At 30.9% G+C, this 24909-nt stretch overlaps 1 protein-coding gene and 2 pseudogenes across 1 annotated transcript; all 3 read right to left on the minus strand.

Annotated features, from left to right (window-relative positions):
* Positions 1-4896: 4896 nt before the first annotated feature.
* On the minus strand, positions 4897-6299 carry LOC149511964 (transcription termination factor MTERF8, chloroplastic-like; annotated as a pseudogene).
* A 536-nt stretch (positions 6300-6835) lies between these two features.
* Positions 6836-8697, minus strand: LOC149511965 (cytochrome P450 71AU50-like). Its single transcript, XM_089753569.1, has 2 exons — positions 7693-8697; positions 6836-7605 (listed from the first exon to the last, which is right to left on the minus strand). The coding sequence occupies exons 1-2, from the start codon at positions 8572-8574 to the stop codon at positions 6991-6993; spliced, it is 1497 nt and encodes a 498-aa protein (XP_089609695.1). The 5' UTR covers positions 8575-8697; the 3' UTR covers positions 6836-6990.
* A 684-nt stretch (positions 8698-9381) lies between these two features.
* LOC149511966 (cytochrome P450 71AU50 pseudogene) overlaps positions 9382-24909 on the minus strand; it is a 37171-nt pseudogene continuing 21643 nt past the window's right edge.

The following is a 24909-nucleotide window of genomic DNA, read 5'->3' on the forward strand; positions in this document are numbered from 1 at the left end:
ATAATGTTTTACAATTAAAAAATTTTCAGCTTTTTATTTTATTAATTAATTTATTAATTATATAAAAGATTTATTAAATAATTATAATGATATTATTTGAAAATATTTAAATAAAAAACTAGAATAACCAATACAACAAATAAATAATAAAAAAGATAAAAACCAAGCATACAATTGATATGGATATTTTCATCTCTGCACATAAATCTTAAGGGTAAAAAAGAAAAAAAAGAAAGAGCATGGGTAATAAAGGAAAGAATGTTGCTATGAGAGTGAAATGTTTTCACTGAACCCTGAAGCTCCAATTAGTTTTTAAACCTCCAATGCATTTGAAAAGCATGAAATGCATTGAATTGTGCTTTTCAAACGCTTTATCAATCTAGTGAAATGCTTTAATGGATCTCAAAAGAGCTTCAGTTGAATCCAAATGAATGCTTAGTCAGGTCAGCCAGTCAGCTGATGTTAAGCAACCCTAAACTAAGCCGAAAAAGAAAAACCTAACCCCAGTCTGGTGTACTAGGCATTGGTCACATGGTGAAGTTTCCAGAGTTTACAAGGATTTTCTTTTTTTTTTTTCATCAATAAAAACTAGCAAATGCAAATTTATGAGTCCAAACCAATGTATGATATTAGCTATCTATTTATAAACCTCTTAACTATACATAAGTTAATAAGTAGCTATAGTTTATTTTGACAGTTTTCATGAATAATGACAATATTTTTATTTGTTACTGTAGATACTACAACAGATTGATGTTTGTTTACTTGCTCTCTCGGACTTTGAACCAAGCTGTCTTGACTTGTCAGTGCTATTGGTGTAAGTTTATTTTGGTTTGGAATAGCTTATCCTTTTTTAATATTATCTAGATTAATTAACTTTTCATCTTTAGGATTAAAAGACTGAGTAGAAACTGTTCTAGATTTATTCTACATTTGTCATCCTTTTGATATTGAAACAGAAGATGCTAAAGATGATCCATGTCTTTCATTTCTAATATTTTTTGTAATAGTGCTAGTACTTTAGGTTTTATTACCATTTCAAAGTCATTGGCAGCAGCATAGAATCTTTTGACAAAAATTCTTTGTCCATTTGTTTGGGTAAAAATTATGAGATACGATGAATGAATAGTTTGAGTCAAAAGAATTTTGGCATAATTAATCATGGATATTCTTGTTTGTAAGTGATATCTTGATGAATTTGAGTATTTCTGTACTACTTGGTTTAGTAGTTCAAAATTTTCAATTCCATCCATTGCTAGTTCCAAGAGAAGACCGGACATAAGTTTCTCAACTTCTCATATCTGGTAAGGTTGGAAGAATTTTTCTTAGTATGTTCCAAGGAGATTATGGTATGTTCCAAAGAGATTATGGATAGAAAAATGAATATAACAAAACAGTTTTTGATTTATTCCACATTTGCCATCCTTCTTGATATTGAAACAGAAGATGTTGAGGACGATCAATGTCTTCCATTTTTTATTTTTTGTAGTAGTGCCACTGCTTCAGGTTCTACTACCATTTCAAAATCATTGACGGCAATATAGAATCTTTCGACAAAAATTCTTCGTCCATCTATTTGGGCAGAAATTTTGAGATATGATAAACGACTAACTTGAGTCAAAAGAATTTTGGCATAATTCATCATGGATATTCCTGTTTGGAAGTGATATCTTGATGAATTTGAGTATTTTCTAAATTACTTGGTTTAGTAGTTCAAAAATTTTCAATTCCATCCATTATTGGTTCCAAGGGAGGACCAAACATAAGTTTCTCAACTTCCCAAATCTAGTAAGGTTAGAAGAATTTTTTATTTCTTGAATAGAATATGGTTTTCTTCAAAGAAATCTACGTCTTGCTAATTTAGCAGATATGAAGAACAAAGATTTTTGAAAACCAATTCATCAAAAAGCTACTTTTTTTTAGCTTGTTTAACTAAAAATTCAGCTAATTTAGTCATCTTTTTTCTAAAATTCGATTTGTTTTGAGAGAGATGGGATTTTCAAATATTGTTGAACATATTGTATATGTGAACAGAAAGACCAGGATTGTAGAAATTTTTTATTTCTACATTTGTCATTTTTGTATCTTTCAACAATTTTTTTATTGATTGTACAATTTTTGAATAAGAAATAAGGTTTATTGGTTTGGATCCTAAGAAAATGGTGAAAGATTTTAAGGATTTGTAGTACTGGTTGTGTTACAAGTTTTTGTGGAAAGATAAAATAGGGCATTTAAGGAATCTAATGCGGTAAATATCCTCTTTGAGGGTTAATAAAAAGTGTATATCCCTGGTTAAGATATGATTTAGTATTTGTAGAGGAAAAGGAAGAAGAGGAAACTTTTTTAGTTTGCCTTTTTTGTATTGTTCTCTATCATTCTTGCTGCTGTAGAGGTTTTTTAACTCTATCCCTCTGGCATGCTAAGATAATCTACAAGAAAATTTTTATCACCATTAATAAATTCAATACTAAAAGTATATTGACATAAAAAATTATATCACCTAATCCATCTTGGATTAGTTTCTATTTTTCTATTTTTTAAGAAATCTCGAACATATTGGTTATCAGTTCTGATTGTAAAATGTTCAAGTGCAAGATAAATATGAAATTTAAAAATAATATTTTTAATGGCTAATAATTCTTTTTCAAATATAATATATTTGATTTCGTTCTGTTTGAACTTGCCAAAATTATAACCATAAATAAGTTTATTTTTGAACTTTTGCTTTTAAAACACATCCCTAGTGTTCATTTAAAGCATCTGTTTCCAAGATTATATAATCACCTTGTTTAGGTAAATATACTTTTGAAATAGTAGCAAGTTCTAATTTTATTTGTTTGATAATACCAGAATCTTGGTCTATCCAAGAAAATTCAATATCTTTTATCAATTTTTCTTGTAGAATTTTCTCCTTTTTAGAGAAATTTTTGAAGAATTGTTTTCCATAGTTAAAAGGACTAAGGAATTGTTGCAAATGTTTTATATTTTCTAGTTATTCTGGAAAATCTTTAATTTTTGAAATAATATGATCTTGAAGAGTAAAACCATATGATGAGAGATTTAATCCTAAAAATCCTATTTTAATTTTTTCTAACTCAATCTTTTTTTAACTGAGTATAATACCATGTTTGACAAACTCTTAAACAATAATATTAAGATGTTTTTTATGCTCAATTAGATTTTTAGAAAAAAACTAAAATATCATCAATATATACACAATAAAATTTTTTATGTTTTGCAAAAATTTTATCCATTCACCTGAAAGATTTGAGAGGCATTACATAATTTGAATGACATAATAGTCCATTGGTAATAGCTTGTTGGTGCACAAAAAGTAGTCAATGATTTTGACTTTTTGGTAAGCATTATTTGCCAAAAACTAAAATTACAGTTAAATTTACTAAAATATTTAGCATCTTTTGCTAAATTGATTAAAACATCTTTTTTTGGGATAAAATATCCATCAAAAACAAAATTTTGGTTAAGCCTTTTATAGTTGATTATCATAGGGCTTGACCACGTTTTTGTTTAGAATGTTTTTTGACAAGCAATGCAATACTAAAATGAGGGTTATCTGTTTGTTCAATTAAACCTTTCTTGAAAAGTTTTAAAATTTGAATTTCAAACTTATCTATATCATGTTTGATATAAATCATAGGTTTAACTCTAATAATTTTAGCTAAGTCATTAATTTTTAGTTCAAAAAAACGAGAACGTTTTTCTCAAAATTTCAGTTGATTTTCACTGAAATTATCTTGGAAAATTTTATATAACTAACATTTTCATTTATTTGTTTTATCTTGGTCTGGTTGGCTTCAGGACAAAATTCTTTATTATCAACTCAATACCTCACTTGTTGTCAAGTTGGTATGAATGTTAGTAATACTTATCTTTGAGTTAATATCATAAATAAACTCTAATTATTGTATTTTTTAATGTGATATCTAAATTAAAAAATTTTAAATAGTTACTTAAATTTCATTTTTATTTATTAAGTTATTCCAAATTTTAAAAATCATTAAAATAAGTGTTAATGTGGCAATCAACATTGATGTGAATTACATGTGATTACCATATGAGAATAATGCGGATACCACATGTCATATTTTAAAAAATAAAAATACAAAACTTTTAAAATAAAATAATTTAAAAATAATAAAAAAAACTTTTTATCTTTTAGTTTTTTTTTTTTTTTTAATATTACAAGATACAATCACATCACTATCACGTAATAATCATGTCTCATCCACATCACTGTTAACTACATTAATGTTTATTCTAACGATCTTAGGGATTAAAATAATTTAATAAAATTAGATACCAATTTAACATTGTTTTTATTAAGTAGCACATTAAAAAAAAAAAGGTGTAATAGCTCACAGCTATTTAGGGTATCCTCTCTAATTCTTTTATGTCTATTCCATCTTTGTTAGTCTCATACATGAAATCCATACCACATATGCATAATTGATGAATCATAAATTAAACATCACCACATCAAGCCTTTCTTTTCCTCTGAAGTGTTTTTTTTTTTTCTTCTTTTTGAAGACAGCGAAAGGATGAACTTTATTCATGATGAAGAAAAGCTGAACAAATTTGTCTCAAAATAGTCAAAACAAAAAATGGCATAAAATATAAACTCTATACACTGTTAAGTGTATAGATCAAATATAAACTAAATTAAATGACACATTAGTATACCAGGACCATCTCGAATCAACATGAAAGCCCAAAAGTGGCCTTTGACAAAGTAAAACCAAATTAAATAAAAACAGACTTGGCATGTTTTTTCTTCTAGAAAAGAAGTGTGCAAAAGATGAGCCTTGTAAGCTATCAGCAGTTCCTCCACATTACCTGGAAACCTTGACATGAACTCCAAGAATTCATTCTCTGTATATTCCAAGATGTAAAGAAAACTCCAAAACATTTTCAACAACTCCTTCTAACTAGTAATCTGCAAAACTCAATCTTGAGGAATCAAATGATCTCCCAAACTACTCATCAAAAGAATTGGCCTAGAAACAGACTTTTATCATGTGTTTTCTTCTTCTTCCGAAGAACAAGTGTGCAAAAGATGAGCTTTGTAAGCCATCAACAGTTCTTCCACATCATCTGGAAACCTTGATATGAACTCCAAGAATTCATTCTCTGTATATTCCAAGATGTAAAGAAAACTCCGATCCGTTTTCAACAACTTCTTGGACTTAACAATCTGCAAAACTCGGTATCTAGGAATCACACGATCTTTCAAACTACTCATCAAAAGAATTGGCCTAGAAGCCAAAACATTCTTATCAAACTTTGCCACATTAAGAAAGAACTCAATTCCTAACTTCATTTTCTTCTCAGAGACCCTAAAAACACCTGGGTTCTTCCTAAACATAACCAGGCAATGACTGTCTGAAAAACCAAAAGTCTTAAGTAATTCACATTTCTTCTTAAATGTTTGTTCACTCAAGCAACTCAAGGTATGAATAGCATGCACTAACATCCTCGAACCAGTCGAAATCCCCATATCTACAACCCTCGTAACGAGATCCCTTAATGCCGATTCTCGCATCCTAAAAATCCTAGGTTGTCTCGTTAACAACTTTGAGAGCTGAGACCCAACAATCCCACAGCTTTCCTAATACTCAATGTTTCTCGACAACTTTGATATGCCATCTCTAGCAATAAAACCATTGCACCTACTGAAGACCTTAAACAAGTCTTCATTATTATTCCCTAAAATTTTCTTGACAAATTGGATAGAAGGAATCAACTTTTTATCTAAACTACAAGTTAAAAGCGTAGAATTCCTGGAAAAGAACTTACCCAGATGGGGTTCCACAAGACCCAGATCTTGAAAAAGTTTGATTGTTGGCCTAAGCTTCTTTTCTACATCAGCAAACAGAATTTGGGGCTCCAAACGGACAGCAAAGGCTATTTCGGCATTGGAAAAGCCAAGACTTTGAAAAAAATTGGCAACCGATTGTGCCTTTTGGACGGATTTGACATGAGAGTAACGGTTAGAGATTGAAACAGCTTGGGTTTCAGTGAAATCCAAGTTTTTTACAAGATAATTGAAAAGGGGCGGATTCGAAACAGAGGTGGAAGAAGAATATGAGAGAATAAAAATAAATGATTTGGGTTTTAACGAAAAATTGAGAAAATAGGAAGTTGAGAAAATGGAAGATGATTTGAGGGTTTGCATTAAGGTTTTTGAGGAATTCTGTGCAGCGGGTTTTAGGGTTTAAAATTCAATCTTCATAATGCAGAATTGCAAATTCAATTCTAAATACACTCTCGATCAAGTAACGACGACGTTTAGGGTAGAAGGATAAAATAAGCAGCGACGCCGTTGCTGGAAAAACAAACTTCTTTAAGGTGGACTTTTTATTCATTGGTCTAATATATGTTTTTGTTTTCTTATAGATAATGCAATTTATGATAAAATGTAATACCTTCCATTTTAATCATTATAATTTAACGCTAAAATTGGCATATGAAATTTATAAATTATTTAGATTTTAACCATTATTAACATTAATAATCTGTAAATTATACATACATGAGTATACAAAGATAAATCAAATATATTTTTTTTCTCCATAGGGTCAAACTTACTTTACATAAAGGTATAGATAATAATAATATTGCTTCATTTATAAATTTGCAGCAAAAATAATAAGCTGAATTAAATCAAAACAATCTTCTATTAAAGTTTTTTTTTTTTTAATTTTATGATTTATCCAATCGAATTTTAAATTAAAATTTTAATATTATATCAGTGCATCTTATGATTGTAAGTCTAAAAAAATGCTAGGATACTTTGTTTTAAATTGGACATCCAAAAGAAAAGGCAATTAATCTAGATCTTATTTATTTAATCATGATAATTAGATATGATAAATCCAAAACTTGCGTTCTAACGAGAAAAGCTAAAGTACTAGAGAAGGCAACAAATATATCCAGAAAAGATACTCTAGTAGAAATTACACAGCCATTTTCTCATGTTTTTAGGCGCCAGGTTGGTATAGCCAGGAGATGCTTAGCCCTACGACATACTAGACCACAATCCTCAGTCATGTCCAAGTCGGTAGCCAACATATCATCCGGGAGTTCCCAATCGAAGCAATGCACCAATTGTGCCACCACAAGCCGAACAATAGTGAGACCCAGTTGCATTCCAGGGCAGCCTCTGCGGCCAGAACCAAATGGGATTAGCTGGAAGTTGCGTCCACGAAGATCAATGTCACTTCCAACAAATCTCTCTGGATAAAACTTCTCTGCATCAGTCCAAACCTTTTGGTCCCTACCGATGGCCCATGCGTTTATGAAGATTCGTGAATTCTTGGGTATGTGATAGCCATTCACTATGCAGTCTTCCATAGATGCATGCGGGAGCAGCAATGGTACCACGGGGTGAAGCCTAAAGCTTTCTTTCACAACCATGTCTAAGTACTTCAATTTCTCCAAGTCTGATTCTTCGACCATCCTGTCCATGCCTACTACATTTTCCAGTTCTTTTTGGACTTTCTTTGTCAACCGTGGATGTCTGATGAGTTCGGACAGTGTCCACTCAATTGCAGTAGCTGAAGTATCCATTGAAGCTGCAAGGATGTCCTGCAAAATTGTCATAAACAAACATTTTTTAGACCAAAAGGCACAATGGAGTGAATGGACAAGTAAACGTGCACAAAAGAAGAGTACCAATATTATTGCTTTGATATTGTCTCGCTCGACATGGTACTGATCAGTTTCTTCAGATCCAATGAATCCCAGCATGACATCAACGAAGTCCATGATTCTGTTTTCATCTTTGGATTGAACATGCTCATCAATTACCTTCTCAAAGAAGTCGTCAAAAACCTTGGCAATAGTTTTCAGGCGTTTTGTTAGACCCTGAAGATCAAGTCCTTTAATTTGAGGAATGTAATCAGCTAAATTAAAAGCTGCAATTGTTTGCATGCCCTCTCGAATTATAGCTTCGAAGCCTTTTTCGTTGAAATCATCATTACTATATTTCTTTCCAAGCACCATTCTACAAGAAATATCTGTAGTAAGAGATGAGACCTTAGCACTAAGATCAACTGCAACTCGAGCAGAAGCAGCCTCTTGAATATACTGAATTAAAAGAAAAAGCTCTTCCTTTCTCATGGAACTGAAAGAATTTATTTTGAGGTTACTAAGCAACTCTAGAGTGCATATCTTACGCATGTTGCGCCAATAGGAACCGTATGGGGAGAAGGACAAATTCTGCTGATTGTAACCAACATGCTTGGCAACTTCATGAGGTGGCCTGCTAGCAAAAACAAGGTCATATGTCTTGAGGAATAGCTCGGCAGCTTCAGGGGATGAGACAACAATTACAGGCATCAGGCCAAAGCGTAAGTGCATTATGGGGCCATACTTCTGGGCTAACTGTTGAAGATCTTGGTGAGGTTTGTTCCCCACCATGAAAAGGTTTCCAAAAATAGGAAGCCCTCTCGGACCGGGAGGTAATCTCTTGTTTTTGGCCCTTCTTTTCCATCTCAATGCGTGAAAGAAAAAGATAAGTGTAGAAACTGCAAGAATTGTCCATGACCACTCCATCACCGGCTGCTTCAACAAAGGTTAAAGCAGGGCAGAAGCCTGAGACACGGTCCTTACTTCTGCAACTGGGATACTGATACCATGGGGTGGAGCTTAAAGACAGAAGGGAAAATAAACAGAAGCAAAGTTCAATGACCACTTGCCTCTACTTAATCTAATATTTATCTTATCTAGAACAGTCATAGTACACAAAAAAATTCGAATTAAATGTCGTATAATGAATTAACATTTTGCTTTTTAAATATACAACAAATGATGTCACATTTCTATAATAATTTTTTGGGACCATCACAACATCACATTTGTTCAATTCAGTTTCATATCTGATCATGTCTGAAGCTAGAGTTAGAAAAACAGGAAAAAAAACTTCATTTTAAATGTTGTAGAAATGTTAAGTTATTTTTTAGCAGTGATAGAGACCCTTGATGTCCGGATTCTCTGAATAGGTTTAAGCCGGCGTTGCATTTAGGCTTGCATTGAGTCTAAAAAAATAATGTTTTAATATTTTCTCCTTCGTCTTATCGCTTTCATCTAGTTGAATTTGATATCGAGTTGCGGATCACAATTTTTTCTTCAGTCAATTTTGTGTCTTCAAGCCAGCTGGTTCCAGCTCAGTGGTATCCTGTAGCTGAGTTATCAATTTTCTCCCTTTGTCTCTTATACTTGTTAGCATCATTGACCTTGAACACTTGATAACAAATTACTTAATTCATAATCTCAGTAGAATTCTCAGCGCATCTCCTTTTTGTGCAATTAGCTAGCAGTAATTATTCAAATACACAATGGACAAAATGAACCTAAGCGCAATTAGTTGTCGAAGCGCGTCGTCTGGTGCTCCCAATCAAAGCAATGAACAAAGTGTGCCACCACAAGCCGAGCCATAGTGGGACCCAGTTGCTTTCCAGGGCAGCCTTTACAGCCAGAACCGAACGGGATTAGTTGCAAGTTGTGTCCTCGGATGTCAATGTCACTTAATAAATATCTATGGAAAAAGCTTCTGGGCCAAGGACCCATAGGATGAAGATTCGAAATTATTGGGCATGTGAAAGCCATTAACTATGTAGTCTGCCAGAGCCCCACGAGGGACCAACAACGGTACCTTAAGTTTTCTCTCGCAACCATATCCAAGCAGTCCAATTTCTCTACATCATATTCTTCCACCATTCTTTGCAGACCCACCACATTTTCCAACTCTTTTTGGACTTTATTCATTACCTGTGGAAGCTTGATGAGTTCGGATAGTGTCCATTCAATTGTAGTTGCTGAAGTGCCATTGCAGCCACCACCACAAGGATGTCCTGCAAGGGAATTGTCGGCAAGAAGTACGGTTTCTAGATTCAAGGATACCGTGAAAATTAGAGAAGAAAAATGTAGATTTAATGGTTTTAAATTTCAAGTCCTATTTTTTATCTTTGGGAAAATCAAATATTGTTTGTTGAGATGTGGGAGATCAGTACCAAGATTATGGCTTCAATATTGTCTCACTCAACACGAAACTCAGTTTCTTCTAACCCGTGAATTTCGACATAATATTAACAAAGTCCTCGGTTTCGTTATCATCTTTGAATTGAACATGCCCATCAATTATCTTTACAAAGAATTTATCAAACACCATGGAAAACACTTTCATGGGCTTTGCTAGGTCTTGAAGATCAAGTGCTTTAATTTGAGGAATATAATCAGCTAAATTAAAAGCTGCTCCTAGTTGCATTCCCTGATCTCTAATTACAGCTTTGAAGCCCCTCTCATCAAAATCATCATCCAAATATCGTTCTAAGCACCATTCTACAAGTCATGTCAATAGTAAGAGATGGGAACTTAGTACTAAGATCAACAGCAACATGATCACAGGCAGCGTCTCGAATGTAGTCAATGAAAACATGAAGCTTTTCCTTTCTCATGGACTCGAAAGAATTAATTATTTTAACGTTACCAAGTAATTCTAGAGTGCACATCTTTGATCTTACGCATGTTGCGCCAGACCCGTATGAAGAAAGGGACAAGTTCTGCTGATTATAAGCTATATATATATATATATATATATATATACTTGCCAGCTTCAAAAGATGGCCTGATAACAAAAACAAGGTCGTATGCAACAATTATACGCACCAGGCCAAAGCGCAAGTGCATGATGGGCCAATAATTTTGAGCTAAGGGTTCAAGATCTCGGTTAGGTTTGTCCTTTAACATGAGAAGGTTTTCAAGAATAGAAAGTCCTCTCGGACTAGGAAGTAGTTTCTTCTTGCCCCATCTTTTCCGTGCCAATGCTTTAAAGAAAAAGATAAGTGCAGTAATTGCAAGTGCTATTTCAATCCAATACACCATTGCTGGAATTACTTTGCTGGGATTCAAATAAGGCTGAGATACCTGGTGCTTTATGTTAGGCCAAATGGCCCCAATCTAATCACATTAGCGAAAAGCGAAATCAAATAATTAATCAAATATATAAGAGACAATAATTTAACATGGTTCGGTCTAATTAATATACATCTACGTATAAGAAACAAGATCCACTAGTTATAGAGAATTACAAACATATATCAAAACATATAAATCACTCAACAATCAATACCCATAGACCCTCTTAATCTCTTTTAGTTCTATGGAGTATTCTCAACCCAAACAAACACATATCCATATGCACACTTTCAATACAACTAAACACATACCTATATGTACCTATACATCATACTTATGTTGACCCTCTCAGTCTCTTTTAGTCCACTCATAAATAAATATACACACCCATAAGACGTAAATCCTCAGTAGTCTTATGAGGTGTCTATTCATAAAACTCTACAACTCTTTTACATATTTTTTTCATACATAACATTGTAGAAACTTCACCTATTTATAACTATATAAACTTGCCTATTAAGAATCTCTTTCCTCTTAGAATTCTTTTTCTGCAAGTTAAACTTGCCTATTAAGAATCTTCTGTCTCTTAGAATTATTTTTTTCAAGTCTTCTTGTCCACCAAGCAATATCTAACAAATCTTAAATAAATCTCTAACAAATCTCAAACAAATCTCTTATAAGATTTGAGTCATTATTTCTAACAATCTCCACCTTGACTTAAATTACATCAATTATCTGTTTTTATGCTAGACATACTTGGTTTCACCTGCAATGGAAGTATCACCATCATTTTCTTTTGTGTATCTTCATGCTTTATGCAAATCAATCTTTAAAACACGAACTTGAACTTTTTTTTTGAATTGGGCTCATCTAAGCTTGTCTCTTCTCATGTCTCGAACCATGCTCTGATATCACTTGTTAGGAATCACCACAGTTTTGATATCACTTGTTAAGCCAAATGGCACCAATCTAATCATACCAGCGGAAGTGAAATCAAATATTAATAAAAAATATAAGAGACAACAATTTAACGTGGTTTGGTTTAACGATCTACTTTCATAGATGAAAAATATGATTCACTAGTTGTAAAGAATTACAAACATACATCAAAACATATAAACCACTTAACAATCAATATCCATAGATCCTCTTAATCTCTTATAGTTTTATGGATTATTCTCAACCCAAACAAACACATATTCATATGCACACTTTCAATACAACCAAACACATACCTATATGCACTCATACATCATACCTATATGGACCCTCTCAATCTGCTCTAGTTTACTCACAAACAAATATACACACCTATAAGATGTAAATTCTTAGTAATCTTATGAGATGTCTACCCATAAACCTTACAACTCTCTTATATCTTTTTCTCATACCTCTCATCTAGTTCATTCACAAATAAATATGTACACCTATAAAATGTAAATCTTCAGTAATCTTATGGGGTATCTACCCATAAATCTTACAACTCTCTTACATCTTTTTTTCATACCTAATCTTGTAGAGACTTTACCTATTTATAACTATACAAACTTGCCTATTAAGAATCTCTTTTCTTTTAAAATTCTTTTTCTGCAAGTCAAACATACCTATTAAGAATCATCTTTCTCTTAGAATTCTTCTTTTGTAATTCTTCTTGTCCATCAAGCAATATCTAACAAATCTCAAATAAATCTTTAACAAATTCTAAATAAATCTCTTATGGGATTTGAGTCATTATTCCTAACAATTTTTACCTTGATTCAAAGTTCATTAATCATCTGTCTTCATACTAGACATACTTGGTTTCACCTACAATAAAAGTCTCACCATCCTTTTCTCTTATGTATCTTCATGTTTTACGTAAATCGATCTTCAAAATACGAACTTGAACTCCTTTCTTGAATTGAGCTCCTCTAAGTTTGTCTCTTTTCATATCTCGAACCATGCTTTGATATCACTTGTTGAGAATCATCACAGCTCTGATACCACTTGTTAGACCAAATGTCCCCAATCTAATCACACTAACAGAAGTGAAATCATACAATTAATCAAACACATAAGAGATAATAATTTAATGTGGTTCGATCTAACTGCCTACGTCCACGGATGAGAAACAAGATCCACTAGTTATAAAAAATTACAAACATACATGAAAACGTATAAATCACTCAACAATCAATACCCATAGACCCTTTCAATCTCCTCTAGTTTTGTGGATTATTCTCAACCCAAACAAATACATACCCATGTGCACACTTTTAATACAACCAAACACATATCCATATACATCGATACATCATACCTATATGGATTCTTTCAGTCTCCTCTAGTCCACTCATAAATAAATATACATACTCATAAGACGTAAATCCTTAGTAGTCTTATGGGGTATCTGCCCATAAAACCCTACAACTCTTTTATATCTTTTTCTTATACCTAACTTTGTAAAAACTTCACCTATTTATAACTATACAAACTGGCTTATTAAGAATCTCTTTTCTCTTAGAATTATTTTTCTACAAGTCAAACTTGCCTATTAAGAATCTTCTTTATCTTAGAATTCTTCTTTTGTAAGTCTTCTTATCCATCAAGTAATATCTAACAAATCTTTAACAAATCTCAAATAAATTTCTTATGAGATTCAAATAACGCTGAAATACCTGGTGCTTCAATGCGGTAGGTATCTCCACCGAGATAACAGGATAAAAGCTTGAGACAGAGCCTTTACACCTACAGCTAGGGCATTTTGAAAGCTAAAAACTTGGAGCTTGAAGATAAAAAAGAAAATGATAATTAAAAGAATAAGGTAGCGAAATTCAATGCCTTAATATACATAATACATTGATGCCCAAAACATTTAGTGAATATTTAAAAGCTACAAAATTAATTCATGTAAGATCAAGCTAAAAGGGTTAACTCTCTAGGAATACTTAGGTTGTGAACTTGAGTAGGATAGACATAGATGGCCAAATAGGTTTCGATTCTAAAAATAATTAAGAATATAGTTTTAATTTTTTATTTTTTTAATACAGTTTTAGTTTATGCAATTATTTTAATCGGTTATCCTTGTACTGTAATTAAAAGATTAGTAGGATGTCCATTTTTGTTTTCAAGTACAATGAATTCAACCAGCTAGAGTCTCAAATGTCAATATCAACTCAATTTAAATATTTAATCTTTTGATAGATCAACAAACTTTTCAACTTAAAAAATAAAGATTTTAGCATCCAACACATTTAAATTTTAAATATTAATATTTGAAATTTTTTTCTTTATCTCATACAACAACTTACTTTATACTAAAAATATTTATTGCCAAAAAATTAAATGCCATGAATATAAAAACTCATCATCATAAGCCACTTTAATAGATCTGATCAAGAGTTAGGCTATGCACCCAAAACTTATAGATTCATTCAAATTTTGAGAGAATTTGGATAAAAAATTAAAACTTGTTAAATGAACTTGAACTTAATTTTTAGATTTATTTAAATTTCGATACGGATCTTAAACAAAAGATTTAAAGTCTGAAATCGATTTGACCTAATCCAAATTCATATATATATATTTTTAATTTTTATATATATGTGAATTATATATAAACTAATTCACATATATATTATATATATTTTATTAAACTTAATTTTTATTTTTTATTTTAGATATATAATTTTTATTTTTATTTTTAATATATATGTAAATTAAATATAATTTCATTAAACTTAATTTAATTACATATTTTTTAATTTTAATTATATAAATAAAATTTAATGGGTGAATTTAAAATTTATTTTTTTAATTTAGAGTGGATTTAAAAAATTTTGAAACCTAAAATTTCAAACTGGATTGAATAAATATATAAATTGTTAATATCAAATATAAATTTAGCTTAGCCCAATCCATTAACACTGTCTCAAAAATGACATTGATTTATTTTTATTCTTGTTTTCTCTTGATTATATTTATTTTTTTATATTGTAAAAGTGTTGCCATTTACCATCACATTAAATAGACTTAAATATTTTTAGAGAATTTTATATTCCATTCAATTCTTGCTTTTTATATTTAAACCACATATTAAATTTACTGGTGAACGTTTGCATATCTCGGATCCGTGGCGCAATGGTAGTGCGTCTGACTCCAGATGCGAAGGTTGCGTATTCGATTCACGTCGGGTTCAAAACCTTGACCCCAAGCGGATTCTTAATTTTGCTACTTTTGCCGCCCCCACACGGGGCAGCTCATGATTTCCTTCCATCCTAATACTCTCTCCATCCCAGCATTTTAACACAGAAGCCCCTATCTTCTACAAACAACGAACGGCGAAAAGAAATGGAAAGAAAAAAAAATTTAGGATTCCGAATATTGCTAAAGCTTTTTGTTTTACTAGTAATAAATTTCAGATGTCAGGAATTTACGGTATAGCCAATAGGATTCCAGCTTAGGCTACAACCATGATTGTCCAAGGGTAAAAGACATAAATACAAGCCAGCCAGCGGGCGTTTCCCCCATCCCTGGAATGAAATGTAAAAGGAGGGAGTGAAGGACCTATATCTGGAGCATAATGCATTCCAAACATCCGATGTCCCATCCAAAACCTGTAAAATATAAATTTTAAGTTGAAATATTACAATGAACTCTTCAGTCTATAACATCAATAGATGGATGATAGTTCAAATAGGCTTCAATGTTCTTCTTGTCTAAATCTTGCAAGAATACTGTGCTTATTGTCCAGATCTTGCAAGCATACACAAAGAATGGTGTGAGTAAAACCTCAAAGAAACCTAATTTTATTTGTCTACAATTAGATCGTGTTCGAATAGAGGATGGAAAATTGTGGCTCAGACAAAAGAGATAGAAAACGACCTATAAAATGAAAATATGCTGGAATTCAACTTTCTATGGAGAAGAAACCCTCAAGGACATGTAGTGAGAAAAAAAAAAGTTATTAAAATGAAAAAGTCTTCAATCTACAAGATAATAACAAATGCAGAAATATCCAAGCACCCCTTAAATGTTGCAACTTCAAAGCTACTTGGTCATTGGAAGAACAAAGGCCGCCACTTTCTATTATTTTTCAAGATTCTGATGCTGGGTAAAGAGAACATACGAAGTCCTTGATCTGCTGACTGTCAGCCTGTAGAAGGTTTGTTCTTGCTGCCACCAACAAAGAAACTTTATTTCAGACAGAACCAATGTGAAAAATCAAAGTTAATGTTAGGACCACCAGTTTCAAAAATTTTAAAACTACCTGCTTCAGTTGACAACTCGAAGCCAACAAAAGACAGAATACCAGGGCAGTTAGCATAAGCTATGGACATACGATGTAAAACAGAAGTATGTACGTCTCTTCCATCTGCATTATAAATGGAGATGTTACCATCCTCATGTTTCCACTGCCCTTCAAACTGTCCATTTTCTGCATCTCTTATAACTAATAGATTTGGAGGATTTGCATTAAAAAATTGCAATGCAGGTGTTCGCAGTTGCTCCTCACTACAATATGAGCGAAATCACGGACAGCCCTATTTGCAGCACATTGCCGCTCAACTGTCATAGAAAAAGAAAAAAAAAATTGAATGAAATGAACATAATGAGCAATGTCCAAAACACTTTCCATAGTTTAGTTGCTTAACTTACCATTTGCAATTGACATTTTATTAGGCTCTTACAATTTGTGTATTCAAGTTTGTCTATTTTGTGTCAAACATATATAAAACACAAAAATTACCGTCACAATTTGTGTTCATGCCAAACACAACCCTTTCTCTTTTTTTTTTTTGACTAAATTTATGTTTTTTCATAAAATTTTAATCCTGTTTTATTTTTTTATATTTTCTTTTATGATTAAAATTATTAACTCTACCTTTTATATCCAAAATGTGCTTTAAAACAAAATAAATGGTAAATGCATGAACACCCAAACGATAATACCAATTCAAACATATTTGTTCCGTATAAAATGTGATTCAAGAACAACTATACCTTCCTGGTCAATTAATCCCACTTATTTCCTCAGTTCGGCCTTCATCTTTGTCATTTCCCTACACTTCGCATTTAGCTGATGCTGGAAATTTAAAAGTTTTCTTCGCTTTACATTTTGCCATTTACACTGATTTTTTTTAGGTTTATCACCTAAATTAGAATTAGCACATAATTTTTAAATTTAAATTCTGGAAAGAAAATTGAGGGAAAGCCTAATTTGGTGCCAAGATATTTCCTCCACTACAAAGGCCTAATATTGTATGAAAAGGGCAATTAACAACAAGGCCTCAAATAGAGTCGGCAACCCAACCTGTCTTTGGAGGGTTTCAACCCAATCCAACCTCCTAGGGTTTTTTTTTTTATTATTAAAAAAATTGAGTTTCGGGTCAGGTTGGGTTGGTTATTGCTAAGAAAGAGTTAGATTCGGGTTTTAGGCAAACCTGACCACACCTGATATTTATATAAAAATTAATTTTTTAATTAATTATTTAATTTTTATTTATATATATATTTATATATTTATATAATTATATATTTAAATATTTATATTTAAAAAATAATATTTTATATTTTAAAAAATAATATTTTATTAATTTCGAGTCAGATCGGGTACAATTTATACAAATATCGAGTCGAATTAGGGTCGGGTATGAAAAAAAATAAAAAAAATTTCAGATCAGGTCGGGTTCGGGGTAAGCAAAAACTCTCCTGAATCCGACTCGTTGTCAACCTTAGCCTCAAGTCATCTATGAATCCTTAATTCTTTTAAATTTCCTTTATTTCTCTCACTTCTCTTTTACGATTTGCAAAAGGTTTTGTTGGGGCCTGGAATACAAAACTTACGATCCAAAGTAGAGGTAATTATTTTTAATTTGGGCTTTGAATAGGCTTCACTTCACTTAGAACTTCAATATGTAAAAAGTTTGTCTTTTTCTTCACTTTAAGAAAAAACTTAGAGATATAAATTTTCTTTTCTATTTTCTAAAATTTAAAGCATGTATTGGATTTTCTAAGATAAATTGAAGTTGACAAAATATTTCGATGAACTTGACTACTGAATTTGTTAAATTTTGTTAAGATTTAGCCAACATATTTAGTTCACCCTAAACATTTAGTACATGATAATTATTTGTATCTCCTATTCAAAAAATTATATTTGAATTCTCCTTTTATCGATTAAAATATTGAAGAAAATAAAACAAAATGATATATGTGATATTGGATAACACAATGAAAAATGTTATATATTTTTTTATCATATAAATATCATATTGTTCGCTTCAAAATTCGTACTCCAAGACTTTTTAGTAATTTTTTTTACACTCTTTGATATATACTTGTAATTTTATCTTAATGGTTTAGGTCAATATTTTTTTGTACTTTTTTTATAATTTTTTATATATAATATTATATTACAAATAAAGATTATAACCATTTTCAATATGTATCAAATAGTACGTCCATATAACAAATTAATATAAAAATCAATCAAGCAAAATCAACATAAAACTTGTGTGAATCTAAAAGTCGTAGGATTTGAACTCTTCCTTACTTTTGGGATAAAGCTTGTTGGCATGCAGCTTCTTATATTTAGTTGTCTTTAGAATTGAACATGTTTAGGAATCAAATTAGGTCAAATCTAATTGATTTTTTGAAAAAAAAAAAGTTTATCTAAGTCTCGTTCATCTATCATGGAATTTTAATTTTTCATTATGATGAAAGTGTAAACATTTTTAATTCAATGCAAATATTTAGTATAAGAGTAAATACTTAGAACTAGTCTGTGCTATATTTTTTTATCCTGTACGTTTTAGTTTAGTGGTTAAAGAGATTTTATGAGAATATAAAAAATTCTAGTTTCGAGTCAAATTTTTTTTTTATAAGAGCTATACCTTTTCCTGATTAAAAAAAAAAAAGGAATACTTTGAAATTTTTATTTCAAAAATAAAATACTTTTACTTTTATTTTCCGAAGTAAAATACTCTTTGTCTTGTAAGCACTTGATCATCATCACATCAACTATTGACTTCTCTCTACCTCTTGTTGTCTTTTTATACTTTCATTGTCTTTTCTTTTCTCAATTTTTCCCTTCATAATCATTTTGATTTGAAACTACCATTAAGAAGAGCATGATATTTCAACTCATCTCAAGTTAATTGAATTAACCATAAAAATAAACTAATTTTAAAAAAAACTCTATGGCTCTTTTTTGTTTAATGAAGGGTATAAGTATAACCCTTAAAAAATTAAAAAAATCTTTGTAAACCAATTCATAGTTCATTTATAGGCAACAACATAAACAATTATTCAAGCTTTTTAGAAATTATCTTATCCTCGTTGTTGTTCAAGACTTTTTCCTGCCAACCAATTAGCCACAGATTCTTTTGTCTAGATATATGCTTATGTTGCCAAGTCTATCAAAAAGATTTTATACGGCTCTCACCATTGGAGCCAAGGGATGATAGGTGACCTTTTACTTTATTAGTATGAAGGAGTTTAAAGAGTCGGATTCAATTTCAAGTCGATTGATTCCCAATTTTTTGGGCAATTCTAGATAGCCCCCTAACTATGACAAGTCAATAGAACAATCATCAAGAGAGCCAAGAAATCCGGCTACTAGATTTACATTTTAATTCTCACTCCTTTAATGATCCAATGGCTCTGACATTTTTATTATATTATTTTTGTCCCAGGTCCCAATTGTCATAAACTTTAAGCTTAAACAATCTTATTTATGGTTTTCTCCAATTTCATAGAATTTCTTTTTTTTTTTATTTCTATAATATTTACTGAGATATGAATATATTAATTATCTCTTTACTTTTTTAATTTATTGTTTTCTATATGACATTGTATGGATTTTTTGTGATACATGAAACCTCAAGTCAACATCTATTTTTGTGACGCCCTTAATCCCATATTAGAATAATGTGTGGATAAAAATTGATGTATAAGTTAAGACTTAAACCCAAACTTGTGAGGCACCTTTTGTGAGACAAAACCATGAGACCTTTAGGTGAAAGCAGACAATACCTCGCAAGTTTGGTGTGGGTCTCCACAAATAATATAAGAGCGGTCACTAGTCAACAGGAATTAAATGCTACATCATGAGTCACTAAGTGTTACACAGTGAAGCTGTATGAGTACTAACTATTACACGATGGGAAGCTACCTCTAAAATCTCAACATTCGATGTGATCTTGGTCATATTGTTAAACTTGACTTGATAGAGACGTCAAGCTTTAAAAGTAAAAAAATTATAACGTCCACAATCGTAAGTTAGGGGCTGATATTTACAAATTGTATCAGAGTGGTCACTAATCAGCAGGAACTAAGTGCTATATCGTGAGGGTCATTAAATGCTACATGATGGAGAGCCACATGTAGAATCTCAATATCTGGTATAATCTTGGTCTTGTGGTTAGACTCGACTTAACAGGGATGATAAGTTTTAAAGTTTGAGAGATTGTAACGCCCTTAATCTCACATTGGAAGAACATGTGGATATGGTATAGTGTATATGTATAGAGATCTAAACTAAAACTTGTGAGGCATCTTTTGTGAGACAAAACTATGAGACTTTCGGGTCAAAGTAGACAATACCTCACAGGTTAGGTGAAAGTCTCTCACTATATTGGGGGATTAAATATTTTTTATTTGAAAATATAAATTATTTAATTTGTTATTTTAATAGAAATTAAAATTATTTAGTTCACTTGATCATTTAATTTTAATTATTTTTAATAAAATATCACATGTCATATTTTATAAAGTAATGGTAATCGTATTTTAGTAATTTAATAAGTGATTAATTTTATATTATATTAAAATTTAATATGTAATTTAATAGAGACATTATAATAATTTTGAAACAAAATGTCACATGTCAACTTCTTATAAAAGCACTCATAAAAACATCTATGTAATTATGGTATAAGGGGTATTATAGTAATTTTGATCAATTATAATAGGAGGGGCATTTTCATTAGTATGGTATGAATGGTATCATAATAATTTTGGTCAAATATAGTATGAGACATATTTTTATAATTATGGTAAAATGGCATTATAATAATTTGGTCAATTATAGTTGGAGGGTATTTATGTAATTATAATAAAAAATATTATAATAATTTTGACTAATTATGAGAGAGGAGTATTTCTGTAATTATGGTAAAAATGTATTATAATAAATTTGAATATGTATCAAAATCATATCAAATAAACAAAGGGGTTGTCATAACAGTTTTATGACTATTTAGACAAATTTATAAACAAATAGAGTCACTATTTTAGTTACGTGTGATTGCCATCTATTAAAACTTACCTTTTTATTAAAATTTTAAAAATTAATTTAAAATTTATTAAAATGATGATTTTAGGGTTTGAGAAATAATTTAAGTTCGAGAGTTGGTTATGCATGTGGAAAGATTAGCACTTTCACGTCGCTCATTTAAAATGATATCAATTAATTATATGTTATCATTTAATTTTGACAAAAATGGTCTAATTTCCTTGATTTCTTTTATTTATCACAATTTGGCTTTTTTTGTTATTATCTTTTATTAATATTCAATTTTTATTTAGAAAAATAGACTAGAACCTTATTATTGAAAAAAATTCTTAAAATGCTTCAATATATTGATAACATTAAAAAAAAAATTTCATCTAAAGATTTCTTAACCATCACTACTCGGAATACCTTAAAATCTTATCTTAGGAGTCTCACATTTATTCGCCAAAAATTAAATGACATGCATGTAATGCAAATGATAAAATATTAGTGTACATGTTTTATTTATCTATTTTTTGAAAAAATTGTTTATTGATTATTTATTATATTTTTTTAGAATTTTTTAAAAGAAAAGGAAAATTTTTATTGTATTAAAATTTTTTTATAAATACTCAAATATACTGATAGTATTTTAAAAAAAAATTTCACCTAGAAATTTCTTAGATATCACTACTTGGATTACCTTAAAATCTCATCATTAGATTTTCTTTTTTATTCTAGATTTTTTTACACTTATTATTATTTTTATTATTTACTTTAAAGATTTAAAATTTAAGTATGCATAAATAAACAAATAAATAACTTAAAAAAAATATATAAAAATTAAATTAAAAAAAATAAGCAAATATCCAAAAATGTTGGTAAAAGCTAGTCAACGATTCAGTAGTGGTTCACTATTGGTTCGGACCGTTCAACCATTCTCAAATGGTCGATAAGTAGTTTAGGCGTGGTTTAAAAATAGTTCAAATGGTTCACGCCTATTCAAGAATGGTCTGATGGATCGGTTCAAGGCTGTTGATAGGAGTGAGAACTGGCTTAGGTCCACGTGTGGGTTGCTTATGGTTTTTTTTTCTATATAAGCGAAAGTTTTTTTTTAACTTTATTTTTAACTTTTCTAGAAAAAGAACCTTTAGGTTTTCAAAAAGAACCAAATGACCGGTAACTACACTACCTAGATTCCAATGTTGTTTTACAGCATCGTCTGCTGCTGGCTGCTAGTCACCAGCTTAGGTTAGCTCCAAACAATACCAAAAAATTTCCTTTGATGTCCTCTACCTATTTCCTACCTTAGTTTAGCCTAGAATGGCCCCAAAAGCTCTAGATCTAGGTCGAAATCCCTCAACCTTAAAACTCAAAATGCCTTTGTTCTGCTGCTTCAAATGCCCTTTCCTTTTAGTATGTTCTCCACCTAGCTTTGGCCTATCTCTTCTCGAAAGATCTGAACCCAAAGCCTTCTTAAATCAAAAATTTTTTTTTTATATTTTTTATGTTGTTTTCAGGCACTGTGGTTGCTCCCCTCAAAGAAGATTATGATATTCTCTTTTTTTATGTGATTTGTGGATTTTTTGTGGTTAGGTCAATTTTTATTTTTAATGGTTTTTTATTATTTTTCTGGTGGGTATGTTCGATCGAAGAGATTTGGTTTTTAGGAAGGTCACGACATGGTGGGTTTTTTCTTATTGGTGGTTAGTTTTAGCTTGGGGCAATGGTGTTTCTTGGGTTGGCTTCAGGTGGTTGGTCGGTTTGTGGGGGTGGTTGGTCATGGTAATGGGTTTTCGTGGGTGAAGTATGGTTGTTTTATTGAAAACAAGTAGAGGTCTTACTCTAGAAGAGGCTAATGGTGTTGTAGGCAGTGGGTTTAGGGTTGATTTTTTAAGATGGTGATGAGTTAGGCTCACGGTGGTAGTGGGAGATATATGGTGATAGTGTCTGTAGGTTGATAGAGGTAGGGATTTTTCCTTTGGTCGAGTGTTCTCATTCAAAATTGGCCTCTTTTTTGATGATTTGTGGCTAGGGTTTTATTATGTTGTAAGATCGTTAGAAGGACTGAGGGAGAGAATAGATTATTGGGTATAAAGGTGGATAGGTGGTAGTTGAAATTCAACTACCAAAGGTGGTAATTGAGGCTAGGAAACATAGGGTAGGGTGGTGCTAGGGTAGAGTTGGTGAATGGATAGAATAGATGGGCTTGTTAGGGTTAGGGGAAGCGCAGGGTAGGGCTCTACAGTGGCTTGGCTTTATGGTGCCATGTAAGGCACTAAGTTGTAGTTTCTTTCTTTTCATTTTTTTTTTGGGTTAATTTTTAATTGAAAATAAAAGGTTTCGAGTTGGGATTTTTCAACTTGGGTAGTGGGCCTTTAAGCCTAAATGTCTTACTCCAAGCTTTTAGGCCTGAATGACCCACGTAACAGACCCGTATGGTCAAGTCCAATCACAACTTGAATAGCTTAAAGTGGACTCAAATTGGACATAAAATCATAATTAATCTAGACAAAATTAGGTGTCTACAGTTGTCTATATTTGTATATTACTAAAAATCAAGAATAAGGCAAAGACATTGACAACAACTTTGTTCAGGCCCATTGACCTTAAACTTTTTTTTTTTTGAAATCTTGATTTCTTCTTCTTCTTGTTCTTTTTTTTATTTTTTTATTTTTGTTTTTCTTGAAAAGCTCATCTTATTAGCAACTTCAAAGTTTTTGAAAATAAATTAAAACTAAAAGTTTCTTTTAATAAAGGCTCCATAATTTTAAAAATAGATTGTAATAACTTCGAGATTATTCTCAAGGGCCTTACAAATCTTAAAATTAAGATAGATTGTACTCGAAAGACTTACAAATCTTACTCGAAGATCTTAAAAAATCTCGATACTTATGAATGCTCATCTCATTAAAGGCTCTATAACTTTAAAATTTTAAAGTTAACTCTACAACTTTAACTCTATAACTTTAACTCTATAAAATTTTAAAAAATCTTTATACTTATAAATGCTCATCTCATTAACTCTATAACTCGAGGGACTTACAAATCTTGACTTTAAATAAATTCAGTTCGAAAGACTTATGAATCTTGATCAGAGGACTTAGAGACTATGCCCGGAGGTCTCATAAATCTCGACACTTAAATGCTCATCTAAACAGAGGCTCTACAACTTTTAAAATTTAAAATATTATGCTTGAAAGACTTACAAATCATGACATTAAATATATTCAGCTCGAAAGACTTACAAATTTTGTTCAGAGGATTTGGAGACTATGCTCGGAGGTATTAAAAATCTCAACACTTAAATGCTCTTCTAAACAGAAGCTTTATAACTTTACAATTCTCAGCTCAAAGTGCTCATTTAAACAAAATTTCAATAACTTTAAAATTTTAAATTTTCTACCCAGAGGACTTATGAATCTTTCTCATCTTTGCCTGTAGATCTTGGGCATTTTGCTGGCAAAACTTAGAAATCGTTCTTATTTTCAATCGAAGGTTTTTAAATTTTCTCATCTTAAATATCTAAAAAATCTCATCATTTTTTATCTGAAATTTTTTTTTTCAAATCTATCAATCATTTCGATATTTCTTTCTTTAAATTTCACTTTTGTTTTTTCAATCCTTTTTTCAAAATTTTTTTCACAAACATTTAGAAAGACGTCATTGTTTCAGAAACTTGCAAATCGATAACTACAATGATTAATCACAATAATGCA

Source organism: Durio zibethinus, chromosome 24 (genome assembly GCF_047325235.1).
Source record: "Durio zibethinus cultivar Kanyao isolate XHJ-2024 chromosome 24, ASM4732523v1, whole genome shotgun sequence".
Lineage (NCBI taxonomy): Eukaryota > Viridiplantae > Streptophyta > Magnoliopsida > Malvales > Malvaceae > Durio > Durio zibethinus.